Below are 12,786 nucleotides of genomic sequence, written 5' to 3'. Positions count from 1 at the left end.
GGCCATCTCATGAATCTACAATTTTTTACTTATTTTATTTTACGAGTATGTGTCTGCATGTGTGTGTGTACCAAGTGTATGTCTGGTGTGCACTAAAGTCAGGACTCCAGTGTGGTTGTGCACCATTGTAGAGTGGGTACTGAGAACCGAACTCAGGTTCTCTGCAAAAGCAGCAAGTACTCCTAACCTTTGAGTCATCTCTTCAGTCCCAACATACCCACAAATTTAATTCCGTTTCCATTGCTTCTTCATGTACTATAGGTGTCAGTTTAGCACTTTGTGCAGTGGCTTCACTCACAGATAATTTTTTTTTTCTGTTTAGTTGATTACCCGATTGCTGATTTTTTATCATCGAACTTGCTGCCAACAACACTTGAAACTCAGGCCTGAACGCAACTTAATTTAGCAGGCAGATTTTTCTCAGTAAGCCTCCTTGCGCTTACAATATTAGACAGCGTTTCAGTAGTATTTTTGGGAGCCACTTTTGGCTGCAAAATCATCCAGAAAAACTCAAAATGCATGGGGGAAAGGCATTAAAACTGCACTAAAATACTTGATGGCTAGCAATAGAGTTGAACCAAGAAGGCGGAGCCTCAGCCTTGCTCAAAAGTCTCTGGGAACTTAGCACATCGTCGACTCTTAGTTTTTACTTGCAACGCGTGTCCGGGAGTAACATTTTAATAATTGACTTGAGAGTTACAAAAAAATTTTACCGAGTAAGCGAATTTGAAAATAAAATGAGTGGTATAAAGAGAGACAACTGTATTCCTGCAGATAGGCCATTCTCCAGCAAGAATGCACGGTAGCGCTAAAGACTACAAGCCCCAGCATGCATCGCTTCTGGGAGGGTTCGGAATCCCACAAGGGCCCGGAGAGTGTAGGATGATCGATCATACCAGCCGGAAGTGTCGTTTTTGACCACGTGGCACCATCTGCGCATGTGTGCACGCCTTCAGGGCTACCCTAGCTGCTGGTCCAGCACCTCTATGGTCTCGCCCTAGAGGTTTGCTATTTGGGGGCAGTGGCCGCAGTTGTGTGGGTAGCAGGCCCCAAGTGACAGTAGCATGGAGGAATTCGACTCCGAAGACTTCTCCACGTCGGACGAGGATGAGGACTACGTGCCGTCAGGTGAGCGATTCGTCTTGAAGCGAGAGGAAGGTTGTTCCCACGCTTCACGCCTCACTCGAGGCTCTCCAGGTTCCTCAGGGCGTGGGCCTCGTGGCCTCGCGTTTCCCTGGGCGCGTGGGTCCCGCGTCCCCGTCCTCAGGACCCCGGCCCACAGCCTGCCTGGAACGCGCATGGGTCGGTTCTGCACAGCTGCTCTCCTGGGCCGCCGCCCCCTCGGAGCGCGGGAACTGGCGCGTGAAGCTGGCAGGCTGGGCGAGCGCACCGTCGCTCTGAAGCGTTCTGGAAGCCGATCCGGACTTTGGAGGTTGTTTTCAGGGACTTGCCAGCCCCCTCGTCGTCTGAGACTGAGTTGTCTGCCTCTGGGTTCGCAAGTGATTGGCTTGTCAGAAAGTTCATGTGATAGTGTATTTTGTCTCTTTGCGGTGGCTATTCATTGCTCTCTTTTAAGAACTTTTTAAAAAGTTTTATTTTTAAAGAGTAATTATATCATGTATACCAGTGTTTTTTCTTCATGTATGTTTGTGCAGCATGTGCATGCCTAGGGCTTATAAAGGTCAGAAGAGGGCATCCAGAGCCTCTGGAACTGGAGTTACAGGTGGTTGTGAGTTGCTTATGTGAGTGCTGGCAACCAAACCCTGCCCCTCTGCAAGAGCAGCAATGCTTTTAAACTCTGAGCCATCTCACCAGCCCCTTATTATTATTTTTGGGTATGTGTTCAGGTGCTCGGAGAGGCCAGGTGATGATGTTGTATACCCTGGAGCTGGAGTCACACTCACTTAGGAGCTACCCAACATGGATGCTAGGAATTGAAGTCAGGTCCTCCGGAAGTGTAGCACACACTCCCGGAGGACCTGACTTCTCTATCTTTTCTTGGGGAGGAGGGCACATTAAGAATCTCAACTTATTCGAGGTCAAGACAAATCTTTAAAAAATTTGTTATTCATTTATTTATGTATATGGGTATTTTGCCTATATGTACACCTATCTGTGAATTACATGCATACCTGGTGTCTTCAGAGGCTAGAAGAGAGCATCGGATCCGCCCGGAAGTAGAGTTACAGACGATTGTGATCCATTGAATGGGTGCTAGGAATCGAGTTTGGGTCCTTTGAAAAAGCAGCCAGTGCTCTTAACCACTGCGCCATCTCTCCAGCACTTTGTTTTTGTTTTTGAGACAGGATTTCTCAGTGTAGTCCTGGCTGTCAGGGACCTGCTCTGTAGACAGACCTGCCTGCCTCTGCCTCTTAAGTGCTGTGATTAAAGGCATGTGCCACCACTGCCCTGTCAAGTTTTTAGATTTTTAAATTGTATTTTATGTATGTGAGTGTTATGCCTGCATGATCGCTTGTGTGCTGGGAGCTTGAAGGGGACAGAAGGAGCTGGAGTTACAGATGGCTGTGAGCCACCACGTGAGTACAAGAGTAACAAAGTACTCTTAAGGCTAAGCCATCTCTCCAGACCCCTCCCTCAACTTTAAAATATAAAGCTTTCTTGTATCTGGAAACTTATCCCAGCCAATTTCATGGCTGTCATTTCATTCTAAACAACCATTATTCTTCACTAGGATTCTCCATAATTTTCTGGCTGTTTTCCTCATCCTATTTACCAATATTTTCTTCTTCCACCCGGGCCTCACCTCACCCTCAGAGGCTGAGGAATAAAAACCCAGGGTATCAAACATGCTAGCCAAGTGTTATACCTCTGAGCCACCCCTCACCCCCACCACACACACACACACACACACACACACACACACACACACACACACCCTTTCTAATATTGTTCTTCTGCCAACAACGAGAGTCATCACTTTTGGAAACTAGTTTTCATTTCATTTTAATGAAAGTTATGCATACTTCAATTAAGGAAACTGCTTTCCCCTTTTCCAACTTGGCTTTGCCAGTTTCTTTTGAGTCTCTTCTTAACACCAGATCCCATTCTCCTGTCTCTAACATACGTTCCTCAACCTCTCTAATTCTTCCTGCCATTGTTCTTGTTTTGATTAGATAAGTATTCCAAGTTTACCTTTTTGCTGATTGTATGGACCATGTTCTCAGCTGAGCCATGTGCTGTGATTGCTTTAACCAGACTATCTTTCTCTGGTATTAACAATTGTGTTTTGTTTTACTTGTATTTAGAGTGCATGTATGTATGTGTGAGACCTCAGTGTGCACATATGTGGTAGAGGACAACAAAGAATAGTTGGTGCTCTCCTTCCACCATGTGTTTTCAGGGATGGAGCTCAGGTTGTCAGGCTTGGTGACAAGTGGTTTTTTTTTTGTTTTGTTTTGTTTTAAGATTTAGTTATTATGTATACATTGTTCTGCCTGAATGTATGCTTGCACACCAGAAGAGGCACCAGGTCTCATTAGAGATGTCTGTGAGCCACCATGTGGTTGCTGGGAATTGAACTCAGGACCTCTGGAAGAGCAGCCAGTGCTCTTAACCTGTGAGCCAGCTCTCCAGCCTGATGGCAGGTGTTTTTATCCCATTCAGTTTTAATTTAGCTGTCCACACTCTTACCATTAATTTGACTCTGAGCTTTCAGAATTGCCAAGATCATCTCCCAGAATACTTAGACTCCTTGGGTTTTTATCTCTATCTCTTGGAAGCTTAATCTTTGCCTTGGTCTTGTTTCATTTTGGTGTGGTTTCTCTTTCTCTGTCGGAATTTTAAGCCTTGGGTCTCCCGCCATCGTTACCACTTGTTCAGGGCTCCTTTATTCCTTTTCTGTAGTCCCATGTTCTGTCTCTCTGTCTGTCTGCTGCTTGTCTCCCTGCCATCTCTCTGTCTCTCTCAACAGGGTGTCATGCATCCCAGGCTGGTCTTGAAGTCCGTATGTAACTGGTTTAACTTTGATTTCCTGTTCCTCCTCCCTCCACTTATGCAATAATTCTAGGTTTGTGCCAGCCTCAGATTCTCTCGTTCTTGGTATATGTGGTCTCCTCTTTTTACATGTTCAACCAAAATGAGAAGAGAACATTTAATGGTCTCCCAAGGAAGAATGAGACCTGGAATGTCTAAAGTTACCTCAGGCCTGTTTGATGGTTGGTTGATAACAAAAGCCTGGGTTGGAAGTAGTTTTCCATTAGAATTGTGAAAGTTTTGCTTTGCTTGCGGGGCCCCAGTGTTGCCAGCAAGTCTGTCTGGGCTGGAGATACAGCTCAGAGATAGGGAGAGGGCTTATCTGGCTTGAACAGTATCTTGGGTTTGCTCCCCCGTGCTGCAGAGGATAAAAAGTGTTTGATTTTCTGATCACTGTGTAGGTAGAATCTGTTTGTTTCAGAAGGACTTTTCTCTTTGCTGCCATTTTCCTGATGCTGGGTTGTCTGTCTCATCATCATGCACTGTGGCATGAGTTTTTATTGTAGCCAATGAGCCTTCTAGAAACTTTTCTAGCCCTGGAACTTTTTTGTTGAACTTGTATTAGGCTTTCTGCACTGAGGTAGTTACTATGTGTGTGTGTTTGGGGGGGGGGGGCTTTTGTTGGCCTCCACCCAGACAGGTTCTCTCATGTGGCTTCAGTCTCTCCACAGATACTGTGCCTGGATTTTGTTTGGAATTGAACTGAATCTGTTGATAACCTAGTCTTCTCTACCAGTCTGTGAACATGGTGTCATCTCTATGTAGGTCTTTTATTTCCAGTTGTTTATATTGCTAGAATACGAGAATACAATACTTTGGGTTTTGACATGCTAACCTTGCATTCTTTTAAACCCTAATATTAGTTCTGGAGGCTTTGTAGATTCTTTGGTATTTTCCAGGTAGATAATTATGTCAATGCTGAAGAGGAAACTTTAGTCTTTTCTGATACTTCTATATTTCTTTTGCTTGACATACTTTCACTACTTCCATACTTCCACATACTTCTTTTGCTCGATACTTCCACTATGGTGTTGAGTAGGAATGATGAGAAGGGTCGTTCTTCTCTAGCTCTCGGCTCTAAGTCTTTAAGGGGGCTGAGAGGACCGACATCAGTGTTTCACTATTTAGAAAGAGGTTCTCCCTGTTTGAGAATGCCTTTTATGTGCACATACCTTTAAGATACTTTAATGATAACTCACTACTCACCCCATCACACAGTAATTCAAGGCCTGTGCTGTCCGTTTTACAGGTGAAAAGGCTGAGGATCCGAAAGCATAAGCATATAGTTGAAAGTCACCAGTCTGATAGTAGCTGAGTGCTGGCTGTGGTGATACATGCTTCTGATCCTAGCACTTAGGAGGCAGAAGCAGGCAGAAGCAGGTTTAGAGGAATGAATCTGGTGCTAGCCTGGTCTACATAGTGAGTTCTATACTAGCTAAGGGTACATAGTGAGACACTGTGTTTAAAAAAAAAAAAAAGTGGTTGAGCTAGCTGAGTGGGCTGTGTTGCTCTCACAGGCACCTTTCAAAGACATGTACTCTGGAGGAGAGCAGCAGCTGGAAGGCCAGCAGCATGTGCTCCAAAGCTCCTTTCAGTTTTCCCTCCTATTCCATACACACCCTGTTTCTTGTGAACCTGGAGAACTTGGAGCTTTATGTCAGCCACTCCCGTAGCAATGTGTACCCCAGCAACAAGATGAAAAAGGTGTGGAGAAAGAATGCTTGCCAAAGATGGCCACAGAGTAGCAATATGAAGAGTATCTGTAGGCTGTATTCCTCTGAACACCGTTCTGTTGTGGAAGGAGATGAGGGATGAGAGGTAAGCCATGGACAGCAGAAGTGGGAAGGTGGCATGGGATAGAGAATCCAAGGACCCTGGCCTGCATTCCATCATGGAATAGAAATCTTACATCCAGTTGTTTTGTTTTGTTTTTAAGATTTTATTTGTTTATTTGTATACAACATTCTGCTTCCATGTATATCTGCACACCAGAAGAGGGCACCAGATCTTATGACAGATGGTTGTGAGCCACCATGTGGTTGCTGGGAATTGAACTCAGGACCTCTGGAAGAACAGCCAGTGCTCTTAACCTCTGAGCCATCTTTCCAGCCTGATCATGATGTTTTATCACAGCAATAAAAATTCTAGCTAAGACAGCTTCCAAGATGAATCAAAACATATGTCTGTCAAAACTGAAGAGGCTACTCTAGTTCCCAGCGTCCACACTGGGCAGCTAAAAACCACCTGTAACCCCAGCTCTGTACTCTGCATGAACCTACACTCATGTATGCACGTATACCTGTTGCTTACACATAACTTTTAAAAAGCCTTTTTTGTTTTGTTTGCATTTTAAGGACAGGATTTCTCTGTGTAGCTTTGGAGCCTGTCCTGGGACTTGCTCTGTAGACCAGAGATCTGCCTGCCTCTGCCTCCCAAGTGCTGGGCTTAAAGGTGTGCGCCACCACCTCCCAGTGCATTATCCTACTCTTAATATGACCCTTAATGTGACATATTAACTAACGTCCTGACTTTATGGTACAGTGGGTGTCCTAATTCCACCTTTTGTTTTACTTGCCTGAAGTCACCTTTTCTTTTCTTTTTTTTTTTTTGAAACCCTTTATATTGTAAGTTATATGAAAAATATCACTTGAATTTCAGTGATGTTCACTGCTACTGTAGTGACATTGATTCTACATTATTTAGTAAACCAATTTCTTCCCTGTCCTGTCCTGTCCCTTCCCTGTCCCTGTTGCTTTCCCACAGGGTTTTGTTTTTTTTTGGGGGGGGGTTTGTTGTTGTTCTCGCGAGTGCATTCGTGTGTGCGTGCGTGTATGTATGCATGTGTAGCCTTGGCTTATCTGGAATTCGCTCTATAGACCAGTTGGAACTCAGACCTGCCTGCCTCTGTCTGCCTCCAGAGTGCTGGGATTAAAGGCGTGCACCACTACTTCTGGCTCAGAGATATTTGTCTTAAAAGAGGGCTTAAGTTTTTTTTTTGTTTGTTTGTGTTATTGTTGCTGCTGTTTTAGGAGTTTTGTTTGTTTGTTTTTGTTTTTGAGACAAGGTCTCATGTTTGTTTTTGTTTTTGAGACAAGCTCAGGCTGGCTTCAACCTTACTGTGTAACTGGAAAAAAGTTTTAACTTCTCTTGCCTCTACCTTCCAAGTGCTGAGCATTCGGTGTGCATAGCCATGCCTGGCTCAGACTTTACTCTTAATGTTTTGTGAAAAATCTTCATTCCAACTGTCTGACCACCCTGTTATATGATTTCAGGTGGAGAGTACAGTGAAGATGATGTCAATGAATTAGTGAAGGAAGATGAAGTGGATGGTGAAGAGCAGGCTGAGAAAACCAAAGGGAAAAGAAGGAAGGCTCAGGACATTCCAGCCAGGTGATGCTGCCCTCAGGGCCCTTACAATAAGAGCTGTCTTCATTGTTGAGAATGCTCTCATGACAGTTGTGTGTCTTTCTTTTTACATTTATTGTTTATGTGTGCACTGTGGCACAGGCTGTCTTGGAACTCATTGTGTAGCCTAGGTTAGCCTCCAGCTTCAGCTTCCTGGATTGTAGGGATTATAGGCATAAACCGCCACACCTAGCTTTATTGCCAGGGTTTTTTGGTTTTGTTTGTTTTTGGTGTTTTTTGTTTTGTTTTTGAGGCAGAGTTTCTCTGTGTAACAGTCCTGACTTTCCTGGAACTTGCTTTGTAAACTGGGCTGGCTTCAAACTCACAGAGATCCTCCTGTCTCCGCCTCCCAAATACTGAGATTAAAGGCGTGCAACACCACTACCCAGCTATTGCCAGGGTTTTTAGCACCTTTCTATATGAGGGAAATATTTGCTGATGTTCTAAAATTAAAATCTTGGCCTTCAGCTGGGCATTGGTGGTGAACACTGTTAATCTCAGCACTTGGGAGGTAAAGGATAGCAGATCTCTGTGAATTCAAGACCAGCCTGGTCTACAAAGCAAGTTCCAGGATAGTCAATGCTATGCAGGTAAACAAAAACAAGAACAAAATGGTTTGGCAGAGTGCTGGCTGCTCTACCAGAGGATTGGAGTTAAATTCCTAGCACCCACTTGGCAGCTCACAGCTGTCTGTAACTTCAATTTCAAGGGATGTGACACAGATATATCAAGCAGAACACCAATGCATATAAAATAAAAATAAATAAAATTGTTTGAAAAAAATCTTGGCCTTTAGCTAGTTTAAAAATTTTTAGGGGGGGTCTGGAGAGATGGCTCAGTGGTTAAGAACACTAGCTGGTCTGCCAGCTGTCCTGAGTTCAATTCCCAGCAATCACATGATGGCTTCACAACCATCTGTAATGCAGTCTGGTGCCCTCTTCTGGCTTGCAGGTAAACATGCAAACAGAACACTGTATACATAATAAATAAATCTTTAAAAAAAATTTTTAGGCCTTAATTTTAAAAATACTTAGGTAAAATGTGCAGTTGGTTAAAACAATCCTGTTGGTATAGAATACATCCTCTGTTCTTACCCAAAAGCTGTTATCTTAGATACTGTCACACTCAGTGTGGGTGTGTATTTCCTGCTCTCTTCATTTAAACATAATTATAAAAAAGTTAGCACACGGGCTGGAGAAATGGCTCACAGGTTAAGAGCACTGGCTGTTCTTCCAGAGGTCCTGAGTTCAATTCCCAGCAACCACATGGTGGCTCACAACCATCCCTTATGAGGTCTGGTGCCCTCTTCTGGTGTGCAGATATACATGGAAGCAGAATGCTGTATATATACTAAATAAATTAAAAACAAAAACAAAAACATGGTATTAAAGAAAAAAGTTAGCACACTGCATACCACACCCCCCCTCACTGTGTTGGAAAAGTCTCACTGTGTTGCCCACTATGTTTTTGTTTTTGAGACAGGGTTTTTCTGCGAAACAATCCTGGCTGTCTGAACCATCACTGCCGGGTTGGCTGGGCTGTTCTTGAGCCTCTTGTCTCAGTCTTCTGAGCAGGAAAGTAATTCCAGGGAGGCACTGTGTATCAGTTCTCACTGAGCTCATTACATCAAAGGGCACCATGGCAGTCTTAGACATACCTTGTTCTCTCAGTGACTGTGGTGTTACACTTTCCTGACTCGACATAAACATTCCCTTGTTGAAGAACAATTAGATTGTATGGTCTTTGCTACAGCAAAAGGCTGCAGAAAACATTGGTGGAGCATGTTTTTATACTGGTACAAGGATTTTTTTGTATGTCAGATTTGAAAGTGTAGAATTGTTTGATTCAAGGCTATGTAAATTAAATTATTTTTGATTGATTTTTCCATAGGCCATGTTCTGAATTACAGTCTCATCTCTAATTAGGAAAATCATAAAAGATAAAGGCATCTTCTAAGTACTCTTTCTATCACTGTTGTTTCTGTCTTGGGCATTGAAGCAAAAAGCAGATTGCAATTTATGAAATGGAGAAAATGGCTGGGCATTGGTGGCACATGCCTTTAATCTCAGTTCAAGGCCAGCCTGGTCTACAGAGAGTTCCAGGAGAGGCTCCAAAGCAACACAATGAATACATTAAGTACTATATGATGTCCTCAAAGTCAAAATAGTATAAACATGTACTTAAACATGTACTTTTTAAAGTCTTGGGCCCAGTTCTCTTTTTCTGTATCCAAACTTCTGTTTCTTTTGAGGGTAGCATGAAACTGCTATATTTTTTTTAAGATTTTTATTTATTTATTTATTATGTATACAACATTCTGTTTCCATGTATATCTGCACACCAGAAGAGGGCACCATATCTCATTACAGATGGTTGTGAGCCACCATGTGGTTGCTGGGAATTGAACTCAGGACCTCTGGAAGAGCAGTCAGTGCTCTTAACCTCTGAGCCATCTCGCCAGCCCGAAACTGCTATATTTTTAAAGTGTTTGTAAGAAAATGATACAAGCAAATTTGAAAGTCAGTAGCACTTGTTCTCTAAATGGAGTGGCTTTTAGAAGTAAAAAAATATTTAGCACATATGTTTATAGAACCTGTTTTCTGAACAGATTAATCTCATGAGGTGTTCTTAGGAATTTTCGTTTGTTTTTAGTTGTTGGGGTTTTTATTTCTTTGTTTTTATTTTGTTTTTTTCTTTGTTTCTTGGATTTTTTTTTTTTTTAATCTGCCTGTTTGTTTTGTTTTTGAGACAGGCTCTCACTATGTAACTTGGCTGGTCTGGAATTCATTATGTAGACCTATTGGGCCTCCAACTCATAGAAATATTCAAGCCTCTGCTGCCTTGAGCGCTCAGATTGGAGGTGTGCACCACCATGCCTGCCTGAGGGGTTTTCTTAGGGAAAAAAACGGTCTTGACATAATAAATTTATTAAGTGTAAGTTTCAAGTGAGCTCAATGCCCCCTCCTTTATTAAATAGAGGGAGGGGAGTGATAAAAAGACAACATTCACTGTAGAGTTCATTCACACAATGTATGCAATGTATGTCATGTCAGTCCTTCAGTTACTGTCAAGGTATAACATATTTGCAATGCAAATAAGCCCTTAGGAGGGCAGTATCCATGAGTGATTCCATGGTACTGGGAGGCCTGAATTTTAATTTTTCATTAAATATTCCTGCAGGAGGTCATTAAACTTGTAAGTACTACTAGACTCAATGTGTTCTTTTCTTTAAATAAGAATTCCATGCCAGCTGTGGTGGTGCACGCGGGTAGGATTTGCTGAAGGAGGCAGAGGCAGGAGGATCACGGGTTCAAAGCCATCCTGGGCTACACATTCACAAAGAAACCCTGTCTTGGAAAAAACAAACAAACAAACAAACAAAATTCTAGCTATTCAAATTATAGATTGTGAAAAAAAAAGAACAAGAAAAAAATTAGACTGTGAAGATTATTAGAAATATATTTAAAATATAATTTAAAAACTCTGAAAATACTGGGATACTGATATATTATTTCTGAATCTCAAGGAGTAACATGCCAAGAATTTGAAAACAATAAGAAACTTGTGGGGCCAGTCGGTAGTGGCGCACGCCTTTAATCCCAGCACTCAGAAGGCAGAGGCAGGCGGATCTCTGTGAGTTCGAGACCAGCCTGGTCTACAAGAGCTAGTTCCAGGACAGCCTCCAAAGCCACAGAGAAACCCTGTCTCGAAAAACCAAGAATAAAAAATAAAAAAATTAGCCATGCCTTGGTGGCACATGCCTTTAATCCCAGCACTCCAGAAGCAGGTGGATCTCTCTGAGTTTGAGGCCAGCCTGGTCTACAGATCAAGTTCCAGTACAGCCAGGGTTACACAGAAAAACTCTGGAAAAAGAAACAATCAAAAAATTAAGTCAGGGCTGTAGAGTTGGCTCAGAGGTTAGGAGCAGTTACTGCTCTAGCAAAGGACCTGGGTTCAGTTCTTAGCATCTACATGGAGACTTGCAACTGCCTTTAATGTCAGTTCAGGGGATTTGACACCCTCTTTTGACCTCCACAGGCTCTTGTGAGCATGTAATGCACATATATGTACTCAGGAACACACACATACACATTAAGTAAGTGAATAAATATTTTTAAATCATTAAACCTTAGTTTACCTACTCTGTTTCTCCTATAGTGTTATTAGTAATCACAGATTTAAACTTTCAAGTGAGTAAGGTGGTCTAAGGATTGAGGAAAAGGAATGAATAATTTTACATTCTGTCTTCTCTTCCTTTTTCTGGGTGGTTATTGGTGATTAGAAAGAGAAAACAAAGTAGCCTCTTGTTAGAAGATGAAGAGGAGGATGGCAAGGAAGAATCTGGAGGTAGTGGTAGTGAAGAAGATGAAGAGGAGCAAGAAGGAGGCCTTGGGTCTGAGAACGCAAGGAAGAAGAAGGAAGATGAACTGTGGGCCAGCTTCCTTAATGATGTGGGACCAAAGTCAAAAGCAGCTTCAAGTTCACAAGTTAAGGTAAGTGTAGAGGTTGATGGTATGCATACCTCTCCAAAAACACCCTCAGTTCCCCAGTAGCTTCCTATTTTTTTTTTTTTTTAATTTACAAACTGACTGAGATTTGACTGTCAAAGTAAAAAGCAAACTAGATGCCTTTTGATAGTGACTTTAGTAAGCTAAAAGCAAAGTATTCCTTACAGGGAAAAAAGAGCTGTTTTAATCAGATAAATTTCCAGCAGACCTTTATAAACTTTTTAAAGATTTATTTTTTTGGACTAGAGAGATGGCTCGGAGGTTTAGGGCACTTAATGCTCTTCCAGAGGACCTGAGTTTAGTTCTCAGCACTCATATCATGTAGTTGTAATTAGCTCCAGGGGATTAAATGCCCTCTTCTGGCCTCCAGAGGCACCTGTGGCTTATATATATGCATACATGTAAGTAAAAATAAAAATTTAAAAAGATTTATTTGTTGTTATTTTTGAGTATATGTTCATGCCTATGTGTAAGGTATATGTACACATTGGCCAAAAACATTAGTTCACCCTGGAGCTGGAGTTACATGTAGTTATAAGCTGCTTGACTTGGGTGCTAAAAACTGAGCTCAGGTCCTCTGCAAAAATTCTTTTCCTTTTTGGTTTTTCGAGACAGGGTGTCACCATGTAGTTCTGGCTGTTCAGGAATTCACTCTGTAGACCAGGCTGTTCTTTAACTCATAGAGAACTGCTTGTCTCTGCCGCCAAAGTGCTGGGATTAAAGACATGAGCCACTACTTCCTGCCTCTACAAAAGATTTCTTTACTGCTAAGTCATCTTTCCAGCCTCTCCAATAAGCCCATTTTATTTTATGTTGTGTGTATAGGTGATTTACTTGTATGTATGTCTATGCACCACATGGATGTAGTGCCCATGATTGC

The 12,786-nt window shown here is 42.3% G+C and overlaps 1 protein-coding gene across 2 annotated transcripts in view; it reads left to right on the top strand.

Annotated features, from left to right (window-relative positions):
• The first annotated feature begins 916 nt into the window (after nucleotides 1-916).
• The window catches only part of Cfdp1 (craniofacial development protein 1), an 85,875-nt gene continuing 74,005 nt past the window's right edge, over nucleotides 917-12,786 (top strand). The window contains exons 1-3 of one of the 2 annotated variants that reach the window (XM_027406052.2): nucleotides 917-1,128; nucleotides 7,266-7,383; nucleotides 11,681-11,891. In XM_027406052.2, the coding sequence (XP_027261853.1) occupies nucleotides 1,065-1,128; nucleotides 7,266-7,383; nucleotides 11,681-11,891 (393 nt within the window). In that variant the 5' untranslated portion in view covers nucleotides 917-1,064. The remainder of the gene's footprint in view (nucleotides 1,129-7,265; nucleotides 7,384-11,680; nucleotides 11,892-12,786) is intronic. The other variant, XM_027406051.2, reaches the window with a different exon arrangement.

The sequence above is a fragment of the Cricetulus griseus genome, chromosome 3, assembly GCF_003668045.3.
Source record: "Cricetulus griseus strain 17A/GY chromosome 3, alternate assembly CriGri-PICRH-1.0, whole genome shotgun sequence".
Taxonomy (NCBI): Eukaryota; Metazoa; Chordata; class Mammalia; order Rodentia; family Cricetidae; genus Cricetulus; species Cricetulus griseus.
The sequence above is the reverse complement of the archived record's forward strand: the minus strand, read 5'-3'. Positions and strand labels throughout refer to the sequence as shown.